The sequence below is a fragment of the Pelobates fuscus genome, chromosome 1 (genome assembly GCF_036172605.1).
Source record: "Pelobates fuscus isolate aPelFus1 chromosome 1, aPelFus1.pri, whole genome shotgun sequence".
Classification (NCBI taxonomy): Eukaryota; Metazoa; Chordata; class Amphibia; order Anura; family Pelobatidae; genus Pelobates; species Pelobates fuscus.
The window spans coordinates 240,528,586-240,550,722 of NC_086317.1; the positions used below are offsets into that span (position 1 = coordinate 240,528,586).

The following is a 22,137-nucleotide window of genomic DNA, read 5'->3' on the forward strand; positions in this document are numbered from 1 at the left end:
ATTACAGAAAATAGCAGCCTTTGCAATACTGGCACCGGTTAGACAGCCTTTAATAGCGGCTAGGTTGCCACCCTACCTGTATGCCAATTAAGCTGTACTCTGCTCCGTGTTCTGACCTGTCATAACCTGAGAGCACTGATAATAAAGCACACCCCTACTAATTAATGGGCTGTAAGGAAAATACAGTCAGCTCAGCACTGCCTGCCTGCTGTGGTTTATGCTAAACAATATAATATAAATCCTGCTGATTAATCTAGCCGAGCTGTGACTATAGCTATATTGGAGGATGCAATGTGTGTGTGTCTCTATAGCCGCTCAGTGCTATGAGTACCGCACAACACCGGCACACACACTGTTAACGCGCAGTCTCCCCCAGGCCCCGCCCCCTCTCAGTGCGCATGCTCAGTGCCAGCTCCGGGCGGCCCCAGGGATGCGGACTGCGCCTGCGCAGTAGGATCCCCGGACACTGGCCACTTCCTGGTTTGGTGGCTCCGGTGTCCCAGCTATGACAGAGGGCTCCGCGGAGCCTCCTCCCTGCCCGGGGGCCCGGCGCCGCCGCTTCCTCCTCTCTCTGCCCAATGTGTTCCCGGGCAGGACCCGCGCCGTGCCCGAGCCGAGCTCTGTGCCATCTCCGCCGCCGTCTCCTCCTCCCCCCACCGTACCGGCCTCGGTGTTCCCCCCGCCATCGCCCCCCGCGGGCCCTGACTCGCTGCTGGAGTGCCCCCTGTGCCTGATCCGCCAGCCCCCCGAGGAGCTGCCCGAGTTACTCAGCTGCCGCCACCGGTCATGTCTGCGCTGCCTGCGCCAATACCTGCGGATCGAGATCACCGAGAGCCGGGTGAACCTGCGCTGCCCGGAGTGTGCCGAGCGGCTCAGCCCCCAGCATGTCCGGGCCATCCTGCGGGACCCCCCGCTCACCCGCAAGTACGAGGAGTTCCTGCTGCGGCGCTGCCTGGCCGCCGACCCCGACTGCAGATGGTGCCCGGCCCCGGACTGCGGGTGAGTTATGTGCTCCTTCCCACCATGGTAACTGTGTGTGCCAGGCTGAGAGACATCCATGGTAACTGTGTGCCAGGCTGAGAGACATCCATGGTAACTGTGTGCCAGGCTGAGAGACATCCATGGTAACTGTGTGCCAGGCTGAGAGACATCCATGGTAACTGTGTGCCAGGCTGAGAGACATCCATGGTAACTGTGTGCCAGGCTGAGAGAGACATCCATGGTAACTGTGTGCCAGGCTGAGAGAGACATCCATGGTAACTGTGTGCCAGGCTGAGAGAGACATCCATGGTAACTGTGTGCCAGGCTGAGAGAGACATCCATGGTAACTGTGTGCCAGGCTGAGAGAGACATCCATGGTAACTGTGTGCCAGGCTGAGAGACATCCATGGTAACTGTGTGCCAGGCTGAGAGACATCCATGGTAACTGTGTGCCAGGCTGAGAGACATCCATGGTAACTGTGTGCCAGGCTGAGAGAGACATCCATGGTAACTGTGTGCCAGGCTGAGAGAGACATCCATGGTAACTGTGTGCCAGGCTGAGAGAGACATCCATGGTAACTGTGTGCCAGGCTGAGAGAGACATCCATGGTAACTGTGCGCCAGGCTGAGAGAGACATCCATGGTAACTGTGCGCCAGGCTGAGAGAGACATCCATGGTAACTGTGCGCCAGGCTGAGAGAGACATCCATGGTAACTGTGCGCCAGGCTGAGAGAGACATCCATGGTAACTGTGCGCCAGGCTGAGAGAGACATCCATGGTAACTGTGCGCCAGGCTGAGAGAGACATCCATGGTAACTGTGCGCCAGGCTGAGAGAGACATCCATGGTAACTGTGCGCCAGGCTGAGAGAGACATCCATGGTAACTGTGCGCCAGGCTGAGAGAGACATCCATGGTAACTGTGCGCCAGGCTGAGAGAGACATCCATGGTAACTGTGCGCCAGGCTGAGAGAGACATCCATGGTAACTGTGCGCCAGGCTGAGAGAGACATCCATGGTAACTGTGCGCCAGGCTGAGAGAGACATCCATGGTAACTGTGCGCCAGGCTGAGAGAGACATCCATGGTAACTGTGCGCCAGGCTGAGAGAGACATCCATGGTAACTGTGCGCCAGGCTGAGAGAGACATCCATGGTAACTGTGCGCCAGGCTGAGAGAGACATCCATGGTAACTGTGCGCCAGGCTGAGAGAGACATCCATGGTAACTGTGCGCCAGGCTGAGAGAGACATCCATGGTAACTGTGCGCCAGGCTGAGAGAGACATCCATGGTAACTGTGCGCCAGGCTGAGAGAGACATCCATGGTAACTGTGCGCCAGGCTGAGAGAGACATCCATGGTAACTGTGCGCCAGGCTGAGAGAGACATCCATGGTAACTGTGTGCCAGGCTGAGAGAGACATCCATGGTAACTGTGTGCCAGGCTGAGAGAGACATCCATGGTAACTGTGTGCCAGGCTGAGAGAGACATCCATGGTAACTGTGTGCCAGGCTGAGAGAGACATCCATGGTAACTGTGTGCCAGGCTGAGAGAGACATCCATGGTAACTGTGTGCCAGGCTGAGAGAGACATCCATGGTAACTGTGTGCCAGGCTGAGAGAGACATCCATGGTAACTGTGTGCCAGGCTGAGAGAGACATCCATGGTAACTGTGTGCCAGGCTGAGAGAGACATCCATGGTAACTGTGTGCCAGGCTGAGAGAGACATCCATGGTAACTGTGTGCCAGGCTGAGAGAGACATCCATGGTAACTGTGTGCCAGGCTGAGAGAGACATCCATGGTAACTGTGTGCCAGGCTGAGAGAGACATCCATGGTAACTGTGTGCCAGGCTGAGAGAGACATCCATGGTAACTGTGTGCCAGGCTGAGAGAGACATCCATGGTAACTGTGTGCCAGGCTGAGAGAGACATCCATGGTAACTGTGTGCCAGGCTGAGAGAGACATCCATGGTAACTGTGTGCCAGGCTGAGAGAGACATCCATGGTAACTGTGTGCCAGGCTGAGAGAGACATCCATGGTAACTGTGTGCCAGGCTGAGAGAGACATCCATGGTAACTGTGTGCCAGGCTGAGAGAGACATCCATGGTAACTGTGTGCCAGGCTGAGAGAGACATCCATGGTAACTGTGTGCCAGGCTGAGAGAGACATCCATGGTAACTGTGTGCCAGGCTGAGAGAGACATCCATGGTAACTGTGTGCCAGGCTGAGAGAGACATCCATGGTAACTGTGCGCCAGGCTGAGAGAGACATCCATGGTAACTGTGCGCCAGGCTGAGAGAGACATCCATGGTAACTGTGCGCCAGGCTGAGAGAGACATCCATGGTAACTGTGCGCCAGGCTGAGAGAGACATCCATGGTAACTGTGCGCCAGGCTGAGAGAGACATCCATGGTAACTGTGTGTGCCGGGACTGTGAGAGACATCCATGGACGATTAGTGAGTCATCCAACATGGTGGCCCCTATGTGTCGTCCACCATGGAGCCCAGGACTGAAGTCTACTGTGTGTAGTATGGACAAATAATATTTCTATTCAGCGCTGCCCTATTGTGTGTACTATACATTAGGTAAATGTATTTCCCACCTGTAATATATCAAGGCATATGTTTGTATCTCTGAATTTCTGCCTCTTGTAAACTATACACATACCCGGGCAATGGTATGTCAATGAATACATGGCAATTCTGCAAACATACTCTATATGCCTACCATTTACACATGCCACGTTTTGCTGTTAATTCAAATTGGCAAAACTGATGCAAAAATAACTGATCTGGAGAAAGAAAATCCTCAAATCAGCTATAGTCACAGCTTGGCTATATTTACCTCATTGTTGCCATTTGGAATAACCCTGAATATGTTATCCATTTCCTTATTCATCAAATACTTGAAAACCTCACCTTGAACGTGAATTACTGGTTCCAATTAGTTATTGTGCTTTCTGTTTTCTTTACAATGTGCAATCTCCTACGTCAATGATGGCTAACTTTCTTGCTACGGCTGCTGTGTACTGCAGTTCATGCTCAGTTAAATGGCCAAATAAACTACCTGTCCATTAGCTAGCAGTGGTTGACTACATTTTTATATGCTGGTTAGCAAGAATTACGGCAACCTGAACTTCAGGGAAGTGTAGTTCATAACAACTGGTGTGTTTCAGGTGTTTTTTTACCTGTCAACTCCTAATGGTCAAGTAGTTTCTAATTATCAAATGCTTTTGCTTTTATTGGTGAATGTTTTTTTTTCTTCTTTCTTCTTGTGGATGGAAACCCTGCCACTTCAGTACTTTTTGAGCATGATGGATTCATCCATATGCATTTCTCTGTAATAATGTAAAATGTCATGACGTAAGAAGATGTAATAGAAATTCATAGCAAATACAATTAATGGTGACAATTGGTAGAGATAAGGAGCAGGTAACCCCCACCTTACCCTTCAATAACCTCTCATTTGTTTGTTTTAACAGTCTATTTGTGATTTAACTTATTATGTGGTGTGTTATTAGATAGTTTTAGTAGGTTATTTGCCATAGACTTTGTTAGGTGTATCTGAGCATGTGCTATATAATCTTGCACACAAGTTGTGTGATTGTTTCATACTTGTCAATTTCTTATAGTCTGTTGGTATGAAATCCTAATCCATATTGTTGTTGTTATAATAAATTAGCGATTCACATGGCACAGAAGGAGGTGTGGTGGGATTCTGTGATTTTGTAGTCTGAAGTTATGATTTCTACAGGACAGGATTTGTATGTGGGTTGCTGATAGTTATAACAGCTGGCGCCCTCTCTTCTGTGTACCCAACTCATAAAAGTCAAGTTTCCCATTGTGTGATGTTGGATCATTACCAAAATATTCACAAAAATGAGTCATACTGGCTGTTGCTGAATGTTTTCCAGCATTTTGGATGTAAGAGCATTATAGGAGATGTAATCCACATCCACAATATCTGGAATGCTGAAGGTTGCCTATTCCTGCAATAGCATATCCCTGTTTAAAAAAAAAATTTAAAAAAAGTCTGGTTACTAGGTTAAATATTGCACTCACTCATCGTAAATGAGAAGAAGCTTTTGTATATATTTAATGTAATAGACTTCCACCTCCCTTCACATATCTTTTAGCAGTGTGCCCAGAGGTATACTTTCAATTAAGCCAGAGTCCGTACAATAGTTCAGGATGCCCAGCAATAAAAGGATAACATTTTTACTTCCCTTTAAAAAACAAATTCAGAGCATATCACATATATTGCCAAAACAGCATGTCTGTTTGAGGGGAAAGTCTTAAGAGAAGCCATTCACTTTATTCTTAGTATATACAAAATAAACATATATATATATATATATATATATATATATATATATATATATATATATATATATATATATATATATATATATATTTATTGTGTGTTGGGAGGGGCTTGGTTTCCCTTCTTTTTTTTTTTTTTTTTTTTTTTAAATTCTTTATTTTTGTTGTGCATGGTTTGACAAAAAGATATATGTTGCCACAACAGCAGACATAATCACAACAATATCATAGATTCAGATGTATGTGGCATTGAGGGGAAAGCACATTTTTAAACAATTTTTAACATATGTAAACATAGTAAGACTATCTAGTGTTAAACTGCATGCAAGTGTCAGCATTAGTAAATACACGATTAGAAAACTTATAATGATTATTAGCGGTAGGGCAAAAGAAATAATAACATGTTACTAAGCAAGATATGTTGGTCACGTTAACCCGGTTGTGCATTTTTAGGTAAAGTATAGGTGTAACGTGTATATAGGAACAGGTTTAGGTAGTTCAAACGCTTATGGCGCGTGTGAGGCACGATACAAGTATGGTGCTTAGTGAGACATAGATTATGACCTGTTACATTACAGATATCGGCATTTCCAAACTATGCATCGACATAACATGTTGGGTTTACCTAGGTTAACTTATAAGAGGAGATTAGTTGGGACATAAACGAAGTATGTTAATCAACAGGCTTAGTCAATTATCCCTTTGTCATCTGAGGCTTAACAGTATACAATTAATGTATGGTGATCGTAGGTTGTCTTGTATAGGGGTGGGGAGGGTGGGACGGGTATATGTACCTTTTGATATTTAAGTGTAGTGACTAGTTGTCTGCCTGCTGCCGGCTACATCCTCGTCTGCAGTAAAGGCAAACTAACAAAACTTAATGGGTGGGTGGTGTGCCTTCTGGACGCTTCATCGGGGTGCAGCTTTTCGTGCGTCAAAATAGTGTATCATATAAGTGTCAGTGCTGACACTTGTCGGTACTGCTACCTCATTGTGTCGTCTGTGGTCATTTAGTCGTTCGGTATATCTGGGGGCAGATTATCGCAATGAGCAGGGTATGACCCCGGAGTCGTGGCGAGGGATGGGGCTTATAACTGTCCGTGTCAGGGATTGCTGTGTCATCTCTGCTCGTCCAGGCCCATCTAGGTAATAGCGGTCAGTGAAGGCGGGATTGCGTGCATGGGGTTACCCGGGGGCCCGTCACGCCTCTCCACCACTAATTAGTAAATGTCTGTCGGGAAGCGTGGGGTGGTGATGTTGCAGGCAGAAGGGTTCCCCTGTGCCATATGCGAGGGGCAAAAGATGAAACCCTGGGGTCTGTCCAGGTGTGCCAGGGCCTTAGTGATGGTTGGGGGTGGGGTAACCGGGAGAACAATAGGAAAGTGTTGGTCTGTTAACTCTCTGAAAATGTCGTGTCTGTGAGCAGCCCCAGGTTAAGTCTAGTTATGGGAGCGTGGTTGGGCGGGAGTCCCAATATCTGTATCAATGGCGTAAAACAGACTTTAGATGCCCGGATGGGCAGGCCACAACTGAGATGCGTAACTAGCATCCAGGGAACGACATGCAGGGCCATTCTTGGTTGGGGGTAATTAACTCCTAATTTGCCTTGGTATGTCAAAGAGGACTAGTGCTATTTTGTATGCCAGAGTATAGTTAGAGCTTCCTCCGTCAGATCAATATGACTGGAGAAATGTCCAGCAATCAAGGGTTAGGAGCTCTCCTGTGTATTTGCAGGCAGATTGTGTTATATGTTGTATTAAATAGATTTGTCCAACGTCCTTTTATTTGAATGATTATGCTGGTATACTCTGCGTCCATCCCGGAGGTCGTCTCATTACTGTCCCGTGTGCATTTCAGGTAGTGAGTGCCACGTAGGGTTCGGGTGTGTGGCCTGCCGGCACGAACGGGATGGATTTTGCCGGGTCCCATGAGTGTGGAGGAGATGTGTCGCTCCCTTGTTCCGTCTGTGCGAGGGAGTCTGGTGGTAGGCCCAATGCCTGTAAAAGCGTTGCTGCGTCGCTCAGCTCTCGGATCTGATGAGTGTCCGTCCCCTGATGTACGGTGAGTGTGTGGTTCGTTTGCCATCGGTACTTGAGGTCTCTTTGCCGGAGGAGCGTGGTCAGAGGCTGGAGGGAACGTCTCCAAGCCAGGGTGCCTCTCGAGAGATCGGGGAAGAAGGTCAAAGTCATCCCTTCAAAGTGGAACGGCGTCTTTCCCCTCAAGGCAGTCTGGACTGTCGTTTTGTCTAGTCGAGTGTGGAAGGTAAGGATGACGTCCCGAGTGGCCCCGGTCGGCGCCCTTGGCGGCTTGGGGATCCGGAATACATTGGCAGGGGCGATCTTGTTGACCTGTGCTGGCGGTAAGATATTTGCCAGAAGGCGTACAACAGCTTGGGCTAGGTCAGCTTCGGAGATCCCATCTGAGATCCCTCTTATCTTCAGGTTATCACGCCGCCCAGCATCCTCCAGCTCCGCCATGCGGTGTTCGTGGAGTCTCTGTTGCCGTTGAATGTCTTGTACAGTTAGTCTGAGGTCCCCAATGTCTTGGGTAGTGGTACGGGCTGTATGTTCCAGCATGTTTAGGCGGGTAGTTATTCCTTTTAGGTCGCCCCTCAGTGCAGCGATGTCGTTGTGCAGGTCCTTGTGGTGGTCTGCGAGTAGCCGCGTGAGGGCCGCTAAAGTCACCGGAGCGGTGTCTGGGTCCAGGTTAGTCGGCTGTGGCGGTCTCCCCGACTTGGGTGCCAGCAAATATTCCTCTCCAGAGAGGTCATCCGAAAAATCGGAGCATCCGCCATGCAGCGCCGCCATGTCGGTCCCGCTTGCCCCGCGGGCCTGTCTCCACATATCGCCAATCGTGAGTCCCGGGGTGTGTTTCTCGGTCGGTATTTTTTTGTTTTTTCTCCCCATGTCGCACATAGGTGGTATATTATGTCTTTGTGGTGATTTGGGGGTACCCAGCCTGGGTTTTCCACCGTTTTTCCTCGTTTTACTCGCGGAGCTTTTAGGCCTTGCGACTGCTTGTCTCGGTAGTCAGGCTCCGCCCCCCGGTTTCCCTTCTTAAGGGACGCCTGACCACTCCCCATTATCGTTTTCAGTCTGGCGATTTGCATACCATGACTTCCGGTCTCTGCAAACCGCCATTTTACTTGCCTTCAACTCATGGGAACGCTTACCTGGTCCTGCAGCTCCTGGTTGTCTGTTTCGCTGTCTTTCAACTATCCAGAACCTTGACACGACTCCCAGTCACTTCGTTGACTGAATCGTAAAAAACATGAGTCGAGCCGCCTGTCGCAGCTCAGTTGTGGGCGCTCAGCATCATTTCGGGGCGGCTCTATGCTTTAATCTCCTTTCGCATATATCTGTTCGTTTTTTCTGTTTTCTCGCGGCTATGCGAAAGATTAGGCTATAGTACCGTCTTTCGTCTATTTCCAGCCTGTTTGTATCCCACTTAGGTTTAGTGGCCTTTCGGGAGCATGCGCACGAACGCACTTGTTCTGCTCAAACGTACGAACACCAAGTTGTTGGTTTTCCTAAACTATTATTTCGTACAGTTTTCGTTATCTCGGAACGTTCGGTTATATACACGAGGGTTGTTCGTATATTTATAACCGAACGCCCTATTTTAGTAGTAGGTTTTACACGATTTCATATGAATTTTTACTTCACTGTTTCAGTTACTATTCACAATTCACTGTGCGTTTGGTTACAGTTATTCCAGCCCACTGATGGCCCTCATTAGTTTGTCTAGTCCAGGGGTAGTCAACCTTTTTATACCTACCGCCCATTAATGCATCTTTCTTGATGGAAACATTTCCTTACCGCCCACCAGTTTTCGCGCAAGTGCGGAATATTTTTTAGAAAGGAGGGTGTTTCTACTTTATGCATGTTTATAATGTTTTAACTTTATAAAGTTTTTAATGAGAAATCAATAAAGTAAATCGAAATTACCTTTACTAGTGATTAATGAGATCCTTGAGGCTGATGCTGTGAAACTAGATATTTGGTTTTCGTAAGGAACAAACGAAGGTCTCCTCTTTCGGTGATATTCCGACAATTTCTCTGTTTGCTCATAATATGATTTCTCATCCGTGCATCAGCTCCCCTCCTCAGTTCTCCTCCCCACGTTTTTTTCCTTCCTTATAGCAATTCCCAGCAGGAAGGCTGAGCTAGGTAGCCCACTTACTATTATTAGCCAACAACAATTCTCTCCTTTTCCTTTTTATATTTTTTATTTTCCTTTCTTCTTTTTTTACAAGTACTCTGCTCCTTCTTTCTCCTTTTTTACAAGTACTCTGCTCCTTCTTTCTCCTTTTTTACAAGTACTCTGCTCCTTCTTTCTCCCTTTTTACAAGTACTCTGCTCCTTCTTTCTCCCTTTTTACAAGTACTCTGCTCCTTCTTTCTCCCTTTTTACAAGTACTCTGCTCCTTCTTTCTCCTTTTTTACAAGTACTCTGCTCCTTCTTTCTCCCTTTTTACAAGTACTCTGCTCCTTCTTTCTCCCTTTTTACAAGTACTCTGCTCCTTCTTTCTCCCTTTTTACAAGTACTCTGCTCCTTCTTTCTCCCTTTTTACAAGTACTCTGCTCCTTCTTTCTCCTTTTTTACAAGTACTCTGCTCCTTCTTTCTCCCTTTTTACAAGTACTCTGCTCCTTCTTTCTCCCTTTTTACAAGTACTCTGCTCCTTCTTTCTCCCTTTTTACAAGTACTCTGCTCCTTCTTTCTCCCTTTTTACAAGTACTCTGCTCCTTCTTTCTCCCTTTTTACAAGTACTCTGCTCCTTCTTTCTCCCTTTTTACAAGTACTCTGCTCCTTCTTTCTCCTTTTTTACAAGTACACTGCTCCTTCTTTCTCCTTTTTTACAAGTACACTGCTCCTTCTTTCTCCTTTTTAACAAGTACTCTGCTCCTTCTTTCTCCTTTTTTTACAACTACTCTGCGCTCCTTCTTTCTCCTTTTTTACAAGTACTCTGCTCCTTTATTTTATCCCCTTTTTATTTTTTTATTTTATTTTTATCTTTTCCTTTTTATCTCCTTTTTTTATGCTTCTTTTACCTTCCTTATGTACAAAAATAAGGCTGAGCTAGTTAGCCCACTTATTATTATTATTATTATTATTATTATTATTATTATTAGCCAACAACAATTCTCTCCTTGTCCTGCCTATAACTTTTCTTTCTCCTATTTTACAACTGCTCTGCTCTGCTTCTGCCTGTCCCTGCTATCGTGCATCAGCTCCCACTCCTCCCCTTCCTCTTCCCACGTGTTACTCGCTCGCATTGGCACATTCGCGCTCGCATGCACGCGTTCTGTTGTTCACGTGCACGCATTCTCGTGTTTGCACGAGTTCGCATGCCTTCGTACTTTCATGTGTGTTTGTGCACCCGCCCGCCCACTCTCTCAAAAGGAGGATTTAGCATTAGCTTGTTGTGCCGCCGAAACCCCTACCGCCCACCTGGAATCCTGAAACGCCCACTAGTGGGCAGTAGGGACCAGGTTGACGACCCATGGTCTAGTCCTTAATGTTTATTATCTACACATAATCTTATGAAATGTTAATAAATTCTTTGTTTCGGTTAATACTGAGTGTTAAATATCGGCCTATATTGGTTATTATTGATATTGCACATATCGATATTTTAAGTTCGTATTTAATTTAGGTAAGCAAACACATTGCTTGTTCATCGTTTTTCATGCTTTGTCAGTAGATGCTGACGATACACTGGTTCGCTTAAATAAACATTATTTGGTTTTCACTCAACTAAGCCTCTAAATGCTCACCCGGTGCATTCCTATACTCATGTCACTAAGGCTCGATTCCTTAACCTATGTCCAACATCAACACTGTATAACCTGCACCTATGCTACTACTATTCCATTTAGAACGTATGACTACGATTTCTTGTATCTGTTTCTATATTCAAGGGGGACCGGGTCTTTGACACTTAACTGGGGATTAGATGTTATCACTAGTTCTGTATAGTAAGTTACCTTAATTAATGCCTTGGTGTATAATTATTTAACTAAGTTTAGGATCCTTATCCTGTTATGGTGGCTTCCTTCACTGCTTGCGTCAATTCTACTCAAGTGTATAGTTTACTCTCTTGACTATATTACCATGTTTATGTCCCTTAACAGCACTACTGTTTTATCTTAAGTCTGTTGTTCTACTCTCGAGTAGGTCCCGGGCAGGGCCACGCACATACTTCTCACATAATTCATTATATCTTTAGGTTCATTATTAGGACTGCTGGTTTCACTTGTATCTGTTTTTTTTCCATTAGGGTCATAGGTTAGAGGATATTCGTATCAAGGGCATTACTGATAACATGGTTAGAACAGGTTGCGGAGTACTCAGCATTTTAGGGCAACATTACTCATCATACCCCTTATACTACATTCGTTAGGTAGGTTTTATAGATTATTTGGTTGGATCCACAAGCTGGCCTTACATCTCACTCAAGTATGTTACATCGTATATTTAGCGGCTAGGTATCTACGATTTACTGTACTTATGGCTGAGCGATACATCGCTACATATCCTGTCCCTGCCCTGCACTCCTACAAGGTCTGATATGTCACACAAGAGACATGGCTAGGCCTACTTCTATTAGATCATGCAGGACTTTTGAATGGCCATAAGGTACCAGCACAGCTATATAAACCAAGTATCAAGCCACATACATATATATTTTTCACATATATAGGTACCACTAACCAGGCTTTTAGTAAGGAAACGACGGCTTAGTATTAGAACTGTGTCTAGTATTGGAATCCTACCCTGTTGTATAATTATATCGTGCAGATTTAATTACATCGGACGTAACTATGTGGAGCCTGTAGAATTAAATGTGTGTAAGCTACGTGGCTAGTACTATTAGGTATTGGTAAGTTCCTAATTATACTGGATTAGAACATCACGTGATGAACTATATTAGGTACAGACAGTAGTTTTGGTTATCAGTTACAGGTATAGGTCTATATTTGCCTTTCTGGTAGAGTCCGTTAGATACAGTAGGAATATATATTTAGATTGCCCTATGTAATTGGATTGCAGGTATTCAACATTACATTTCATTCACGTTCATATCAATTCAAGACCTCACTCCGTTCTCCTTTACGTATTGTACATAAATTCAAACTCTGACTTTTACAAAGTGCTGTCTCCTTATGCTGACCCTCGCAGGGTCCTCCATATGTATTCAAGCATATGTTACATATCTTAATATTCAGTGCATGTTTCTGTACGTTCAAGATATCCAACTGGATATTGACTATCCGTCTACATCACAAGTAAATTAGGATCCAGATTACATGCATTCCACGCGGATAAATGGGAAAAATCTTATTAGGATAATATTTAGGTTGAACCCTCCTCGTACATAGGTCTTCATTAAGACCCTTAGAGGACACAGTGTTCAATTCAACTATCCAAAATGTTTCTCTTTGTAGCAGAATCCTACCCCTATCTCCACCCCTTATCGGAGTGGGAATGTTGTCTATAGCCACAGATCTCAACAATGAAAGTTGATGTTGATATACTAGAAAATGTTTGTCCGACTTGCCATCACGATAAATAAGTCGGATACTTGACCTATGGCCCCTTATTATCTCTTTATGGGATTATCTATTATGTGACCAGAGCACCAGGTACCAAACACTTTACGTTGTGTGTGTGTGTATATATATATGTATATGTATGTGTCAAGGCCGTTTGGCCTGTAATTGTGGGAAGGGCGTATGACACACCCCCCTTTTCTACTTAAGGGACACCCCTTACCTGGCTCCATACCGTTCGAGGTCAGCGCTGAATGAGGATCCACTTCCTGGTTCTTCTCTCTCTCTCTTGGTTTTCTTTCCCACGAGTTTTCTCCGCGGCAAGCTGTGTCTAGGAATCCTGTTGCAGGCCTTTTCCGTCCGTCCAGCTTCTTACCTCGGTCTTCATCGTAGATCGCGTCCCAGGGACTCCTAAACCGTAAGTTAGACCTAACTGTCACGCCAGGATCGGTTCCCACGGCGCACGGTACAGCACGGGTCCTCACTTTACGTTTTTTCTCTGCTATGTCGCAATTATACAAGCCGTTTCGCGGCTTCATTTCGTACGTTTTGTTCGGCTAAACCAGTCTTATTAAGTGAAGTAATCATTTCGCACAAACTGTTCCCTTGCTACACTAAACGATTATAATTTCGGTTGTGTTTCTGTTTGGCACTTTATTCATGATATATTTAAGCACGCTTGCTGTTCGCATAAAATGCATATGTTTAAACTATTCGTCCTAGCTTCTGGTTCCCTTCATATTGGATTCGGTTATTCTGCTATGTATTACGCATAGATCGGTTTTGTGAGTTACAGTTCATATTTCATGTATATACATTCGGTTAAATAGTTGCTTGTTTTAATAGACAGACTATTGTTATTTCTATTTAAAGGTATCACTTATTTTATCAAGGTGCATGAAACCAGCTAACATTTCTGTATGGATCATTTGACTCCCACGCTTCCAGGAGTTTTTCCATAATTATCCATTTCATTTAAAATTGATTCAGCCTACGTTACAGGCCTCATTTCTTTGTTGTTAACTATGACACATACATAAGGTTATAGTTTCCTTTTCATGCATGCTCGGGTTGAATCACACGTTTCTGATCCAACCAATCATACGTCGTTTTACTGCACAATAATATATATATATATATATATATATATATATATATATATATATAAATAATCTCTTGCATCAATTTATCTTTCCCTTACACACTGTTATTATATAACACATATGCTGTTTTATACATAGGCCACGGCCTCCCTCACCTTCCTCTCATAGATGTTTTATTAAAGCCACGGCATCACTTTTCCTGAGTAAACATTTATATTCCCATGGTATATAACATTTCATTTTACAAGCCATACGCCAGCAAGCCTTAAAACACATTGCTGGTACAGGCTACAAGTCTGTTTCTTTTCCATCATACTACTCTTTTACCCGTTTCAGGCTGTCAAGCTTATATATATTTGCACCACACGTTTTTTCCTGTGAGATTTGTCATACTACCAGGTACGTACACCTGCTCATATGGTATTCTACCATACATTTCATTTCTTCCCCCCTAGGTTAGAGTACTGGCAATAGGGTCATAGGCTTCCCAATAGGTATTTACCCCTTCTTGGCAGTCGCCATCAGTTAGCGGTCCCGCGAGGCCAACACCCCGCCTCAACGTTTCGGAAGCAAACACCCATCGGGCCACACGTTAGCTAGCCGCCTCGCATGTTGCACAGAGAGGGCCTCACCTGTCACTCCCTGCCCCTGTTATTCTGTGTTACAGTCACTGAGAGGCCTAAAACTCCTGCCACTACGACGAGTGGCCTCAAATCCCCTTGCGCCAACGCATAGAGCCTCTCAAGCCGCTTAGCAATTAGTAGGGCCTCACCTGTCACCAAACAAGTATAATGTTTCGCCATTTGGCTTAGCTAGCCTGCCAGTACAATTTGGTGGTTTTCAAACACTAATTAATTGTTTTGTTTGTAGTATGTCTCAGGAAGGGTTAGAGGATTTCTCCCTACCGGGCACTCCGGCTAGAGCAAACACTCCATCACAGGGAGGAGAGGTGGCTAGTCCGGCATCCTTCAGATCATGGACAATCCCTTGCATAACCAGCGAACTTAGGAGATGACAAATCCCATTCCCCGCAACAGCAAGGAAAGTGGAACTCTACAAATTACTTCACACCTCAACCGATAACATTGATGCAGGGGAAGGGACTAGGCAGTCTAACCCGGGAGATATATACGGCATGCTTTCATCCCTCATGGCATCCATGAGCAGGGTCAACTCCAGGCTGGAGAAACTCAAATCGGTCACCTCAGCCCTTACCATGGCTGGGACGCCCGCTGCAACCCCCCCCCCCAGCACCGGTCGAGTTGCAATTCGTTTCTCCAGCCACCACCTCTGACGTTCAAGAGGTTAACCCTGCCCATATGATCCCTGAGCACCTCAAAAAAGACATCCTGGAAGGTAAAGATATCAACTTGGCTTCACTGCTGATTGCCCCTCAGGATGTGGTGGAACATAAGACTTGCGCTTATGACGATATTTCTGTGGTGGTCAAATCTAGGGATGCCCGCCTTAATAGGAAACTGACTATCCCTGAGTTTGTGTTGGCGTTTGGCATTTACCGTGATGTCATCTGTGCAGTATATCCCCACAGGCGTGAGGAGTTTGATCTGTATATGCACAAGCTGGTGGACCTGGGCAACAAATATGGTGGGTCAGCTTTCTACGATTACCATAGATCCTTTTCTGCTAAAGTGTCTGGCGCTTTCTCCCAGTACGGGACAAGGTCCAACTGGAGCAAGATAGATACGGTCATTTTCTGCAGACACTTTGCCGGTCTAAGAACGCCGGCTTGTGCATACTGCTCCTCTATGGCTCATACGGCTAATTTCTGTCCCACCACTGCGAACGAACGTACCCCCTCGCAGGGCACTAGTTCCACTGGTACTACAGAAAAAAACGCCCACAGACAAACTGGGACGGCCTATCAAGTTTCTGGGCAAGTCCCAGATATGTAACAACTTTAATGTCGGATCATGTAATTACAGTGGATGTCGGTTATTGCATATATGTTTAAAATGTTTCAGGGCACATGCTAAAACCATGTGTCCTAATAAAATGTATCCTAAACAATACTTGACATCGATAAACATTTCTACACTTACGACATTACTGTCACATCACCCGTCTAGACATCTGGTGGATCTCATTATCTCGGGGCTATTCCACACAGGTATCATACACATGCCTTCCTGAATCCTGGAATGTCCTAATTTACAGTCCGCACAGCAAAACCCTACAGCTGTTGACACACTCATAGCCAAGGAAGTGGCAGAGGGCTTCCTATTGGGGCCTTTCCAGTCCCCTCCTTTCACCACATGGCGGACAAACCCCATCGGTATTGTCACGGGGAAATCTTCCCATAAACAGAGACTTATCATCGATCTATCGGTACCACACACCTCCGCCACTCCTAGTCTGAACTCCCTCATACCCTCTGAGGAATCTTCACTACAATATTCCACTATAGATCACGCCATTACGGCTATCATACAGGCGGGGGTCGGAGCATGGCTCAGTAAGACCGATATCACAAATGCTTTCAAGTTACTGCCTATCCACCCTACACTGTGGCATCTACATGGCATCAAGTGGGCCGGGAACTACTACTTTTTCTCACGTCTCACTTTTGGTTCTAAAAGTAGTCCGGCCATCTTTGACGTATTCGCTGAAACCCTATGCTGGTTATTACTAAATATAGCCAGATGTCCTACAGTACTACATTATCTTGATGATTTCCTACTGGTCGAGGAGAATATTTCCCATCCCAGTAGCCTCAAGGAAACCATCAGCCTATTTGAACAGTTGGGTGTTCCAGTCTCCCCTACCAAGACCGAAGGGCCAGATACCTGTATCGCATTCCTGGGTATCATACTAGACTCAGCCATCATGCAAGCTAGCCTGCCACGCGCTAAGGTAGAAAACATTCTCCCCAACATAAATCTCTACATACAACTCGGTACTGGTAACCGCAAAGAACTACAGTCTCTGCTGGGGTCACTCAATTTTGCTATGCGCATCATACCTCAAGGCCGTGGACTTCATCTCACGACTCCTTTACATGTTCCCACTTTTTCTACATGATGCGCACAGGTTATCCCTAGATACCCAAGCCACGGCAGACCTACTCATGTGGAGAAAATTTTTAACCACCTGGAATGGTAAAAGTATGTTCCTCCCTCAATTGTCTGACTCATCTGTGGTTAGAAATGGCGTCTACCACAGGTTTCGCAGCAATTTTTGGGAACGAATGGCTTTGGGGCAGCTGGCCTTCAGAGGTTCAGGACCTGGAGGGTTTTTCCACCACCTCAGCTCTGTTTGAGATCTATCCAATCGTGGCGGCTGCCGTGGCATGGGGGCATTTATGGGCAGGTTTATCAGTACGATGTTACTCAGACAACCAAGCAACTTGTCACATTATTAACAAAGGCCGCTCTAAATCCCTGACTATTATGAGATTTCTGAGGAAACTCACTTGGTTGGCTGCATGTCATAATTTCTTCTTGTGTTGTGTTCATGTTCCAGGTGTATGTAACACGGCTGCTGCGGCTTTTCTTCAAATACTCCCGTCAGCCGCGCTCACAGCCACGACCACTCCACTATTTCACCATCTAGTAATGGACTAGACGCTATCATGCAACATAGCAGAACATTGTCCCAACTAGCACTGTCCACTAATACCAGAACAACTTACGACAGCTTTCTTTTTTTTTAAAAGATTCCTTGCGGAACACAACATCTTGCAACCTTTCATCATGACATCCTTGTTGGGGTTTGCTTCTTTTTGCCACCTCAATCTCAAACTATCATACAACACAATCAAACTATATCTGACAGGCGTCCAACATCACATGCTAACTTTACAACCAAACAACTCGAGTTTCATGTCCTCTTACCAAGTGAAGAATATCCATAGGGGTATCCAGAGATCCGAACCCCCGCATACGGCTCAGAGGCTACCTATAGATTTTCATATTTTTAAAGACTTATCCAACTTACTAGATTTAAAACCTTTTGACGACAGCACAAATCTTGTCATTAAAACAGCAATATACGTAGCCTTTTATGGTTTCCTGAGACCAAGAGAATTCACCTCCATCAACATGACAGTCTACTCACATCCTGCTTCATTCACACGTAACGAAACACATGGACCATTATATCCTGACTCTGCCCCATTCCAAAACCAGTCAACATGCTGCTCCAGTAGAGGTTAAGTACTATCCTACTCACAACAGGTGGTGCCCCGTCAAGCTACTGGACTCATATACCCAGCATAGCAATGCACCACCATCACAACCACTTTTCATGCTACAAGGTTCGGTACTCACTACAACCACCTTTATGACCCACGTCAGGTGTTTACTAACCCAGCTAGGCCTCAAATCAGCTAACTATTCAGGCCATTTCTTTCGCATAGGAGCGGCCTCCACAGCCTCCAGTGTAAACATTCCGGTTCATGTGATTAAGACACTGGGGCGTTGGAAATCCTCCGCTTACTCTCGATACATACCTAACCCTGTACAAGAATTAAGAAATGCTTTTCAAGACATGTCTGGTTAATGTTTATGTATTGTTGGTATGTAATACATTTGATATTCGGTTTTTGCCCTCTTTATTTACAGGCCTACCTCATCGTCGGTTCCGGCACACCATAACCGACTTGCTTTTTTCTTATACACTCATCAGTGTATTTTCCTCTGTACTATCATGAGCCCCTAGCACAAGTATTAAGGCCGTTTGGCCTGTAATTGTAGGAGGGGCGTATGACACACCCCCTTCCCTACTTAAGGGACACCCCTTACCTGGCTCCATACCGTTCGAGGTTAGCGCTGAATGACCCTCCCACCACTCCTCATTATTAACTTTCCTTTTTTTTTAAAGATTCTTTATTTTTCATTTTTCAAAGTGAGAAAAAGAAACATTTTCACAGAAGAGAAAAAAGTAAGGTTAGGGGTATGGTTACAACAATATGGCATTACAATAGTTCAGTTAGGTGTGGGTGTGGCACATTCGAGTATGAAGGTGGTTATTTGGGTTGTGCTCTTGGGTTATGACCTGGTCGCTAGTGAAGCCTCTCGGGTCGTTCTTTTGTTATGGGTGCGATTGGTTGGGTTGTTGCCCGAGAAGTTAGGCCTGGGTAAGGTACTTTTTTTTTGGTCATGTGAGCAGATGGTTGTGCTTGTTTGGTGGCCATTGGTCGTGATAGTAGTGGCGGTGGTCTTGTGCCTGGGGGGGTTAGGTGGTGGTTTATCATCATTGGCTGTCAGCCGTTGGAGGGTTGGGGAGGGAGGGGGGGGTGGTGTGTGGGTGGCGGGGTATGGGGGTTTATTGCTGCCCTCCCGGGGTCCCGCTCGGACCCCGTTGGATGTGTTGAGTGGGTAGTGGGTTGCATGTTGGTGTTGTTGTTGCACGTGTTGGGGTTTGTCGGTGTGGGTGTATTGAGGAAGGGTTTACCATGGTGTGGAGATATGGTTCTCCAGCCATGGGTCCCAGATTTTGTGAAAGGATTTTGGGGAGTCATGTATCAGTGCCGTTATTCTGTCCATGTCTATGCTGTCTGTTATTTTGTGGAGGATGCGATTGTGGGATGGTATGTGGGGGGTGAGCCACGTTTCGGCTATTGCTCTTCGAGTGGCTAGAGTTATTCTGGCTATTAGTTTGTTTTCGCTGCGGGTGAAGGGGTCTATAGGTTTGGATAGTAGGAGTGCCCATGGGTCAAGGGGCATTGGTCTACTGAGGATTTTTGTTAAGAGGTTTGTGATGGATTTCCATAGGGGGACGAGCTTGGGACATGTCCACCAGCAGTGAAGGAAGGTGCCGGTGCCTCCGCACATTTTCCAGCAGAGGTTTGTTGTGGACCGTTTCATGGCCATCAAGCGTTGGGGTGTGAGGTACCACCTGAAGAGCATTTTATAGGCCTGCTCTTTGTGGGTGACGCAGATTGTGATTGATTTAGTGGCCGCCCATATGTCGGCCCATTCTGTGGGGTCTTTTAGGGTGCCTAGATCTTTTTCCCATGCTGCGATGTATGGTAGTGTTACCTGTGAGTGGTGGGTTGTTAGCGTGAGGTACAGGTCTGATATTTGGCTTTTTTGGGATGGTGAGTGAAGGCTTTTTTTTTCGAATTCGGTAAGGGTTGACGTGGCGGCAAGTCTGATTTCGTCTGTGGTTGCAAAGCTGCGGAGTTGTAGGAATCGGAAGTGATCGAATGTTGTCAGGGTGTCGGAGTTGGGTATGTCTGTGAATTGTAGGAGTTTGCCGTTGGGGTAGAGATGTCTTATTCTGCTGATGTCTCTTTCTTCAAAGTGGGCGTAGTTTTGTGGTGTTAGGCCTGGTGGGAACATCTTGTTGCGTAGTATTGGAGTGAGGGGTGATATGCCAGCGGATAGGTCAAATTTTTCGCTGAGGCGGTCCCAGAGGTCAAGCGAGTAGGTGATTGCTGGGGAAGTGGGGGGGGGGGTATCGGTCTGTGCTGTCTTGGGAGCCACATGTATTGGGAAGGGTGGTCGCGTCCAAAGATTAGGTTTCGAGGTCTACCCATCGTTTGTGGGTTGGTGGGAGGTGCCAGTGCTGTATTTGTGTCAGGTGTGCTGCATGTAGGTAGTGTGTTAAGTTGGGAAGGCCTAGCCCACCCGATGGTGTGGGGACATATAAGGTAGTTCGACGGACCCTAGGTTTCCTTCCATTCCATATAAAGTGGTCTATTGCGGTTTGTAGGTGTTTGAGATCTGTTTTTTTTACATGGGATGGGTAGTGCTTGGAACGCGTAGAGGAATTTGGGTAAGAGGTTCATTTTTATAGAGGTGATTCTACCTAGCCATGAGATGTTCATGAGTTTCCAGCGTTGAAGGTCCGCCTGCGCTTTGCGGAAGAGAGGGGAGTAGTTAGGGGTGTATAGAGTGGTGGTGTCGTTGTTGAGTTGTATCCCTAGGTAGGAGATTGCTGTTGGGCAGATGCGGAATGGGAATTTGCTTTTTAGGGTCTGGAGTGTGTCGTCCGTAAGGTTGAGTGGAAGTAGTTCGGATTTGGTGGCATTGAGTTGATAGCCCGAGATTTCGGAATATGTTTGTAGTGTCGATAGTAGTGCGGGTAGGGATGAGCAGGGGTTGGTCAGTGTCAGAAGGACGTCGTCCGCGTATGCTGCAATAGTGAATGTTTCGTCTCTGACGTGTAGTCCTTCTATTTGCTGGTTGTGTCTAATGGTTTCTAGGAGAGGTTCAAGGGATAGGGCGAACAGGAGGGGGGAGAGTGGGCATCCTTGACGAGTGCCGTTTAGGATGGGGAAAGAGGGGGGGATATATTTGGGATTAGTAATTGTGCTGTTGGGTTGTGGTACATGGCTTGTAGGAAATGGACTAGTTCAGGTGGGAATCCGTATATATTCAGTACCTTGTATAGGTAGGGCCACAGGAGGCGGTCAAATGCTTTCTCCGCATCCAGGGAGAGTATTGCTGTTGGGGTCTGCCTGTGGTTGGCTAACCATATCAGGTCTATGATTCGTCTCGTGTTGTCCTGTGCTTGTCTCAGTGGTATGAAGCCGACCTGATCTGGGTTGATTAGTTTGTTTAGGAGGGGATTTATTCTGTTTGTCATTACTTTAGTCAGTATTTTGAGGTCTTGGTTTAGAAGGGAAATGGGGCGGAAGTGTCCCGGTTCATCGTGTGGTTTGCCTGGTTTAGGTATCAGGGTTATGTTTGCTTGCGTCATGTCTTGGGGTAAAGGGTCTCCTTTGAGCATAGCGTTAAAGACCTTGCAGAGCTTGGGGATTAGGAGGTCACTAAAGGTTTTGTAGTATAGGGCTGTTAGGCCGCCTGGGCTTTTATTAGGTTTTAGGGTCTTGATTGCTGCTAGTAGTTCTTCTGGTGTGATGTCTGCTGCTATGTGGGTTCTGGCTTCGTCGGTAAGGGATGGCAGGGAGAGCCTTTGGAGGAAGGTGTCTGTCCGGGAGAGGGTGAGGTTAGAGGGAGGGTCCGGGGAGTGGTTGTGAAGTACTTCTGAAAGGTTTCGCCAATCTCGTGTGGAATGTCAGTGAGTGTTCCGTCGGGGGTGCGTATTTTAGTGATTCGTTCCGTCTCTGTGAGAGTCCTGAGTCTTTTGGCTAGCATGGAGTCTGCCTTGTTTCCTTTCTCGTAATATTTTTGTTTCGTCCAAGCTAGTGCTTTGGTAGTGGCTGTTAGGGAGAGACTCTTGAGTAGGGCTCTAGTTGTTGTGAGTTGCTCG

At 46.0% G+C, this 22,137-nt stretch overlaps 1 protein-coding gene across 1 annotated transcript in view; it reads left to right on the forward strand.

Annotated features, from left to right (window-relative positions):
• Positions 1-454: 454 nt before the first annotated feature.
• RNF19B (ring finger protein 19B) overlaps positions 455-22,137 on the forward strand; it is a 65,284-nt gene continuing 43,601 nt past the window's right edge. The window contains exon 1 of the mRNA XM_063455860.1: positions 455-999. Coding sequence (XP_063311930.1) covers positions 506-999 — 494 coding nt within the window. The 5' untranslated portion in view covers positions 455-505. The remainder of the gene's footprint in view (positions 1,000-22,137) is intronic.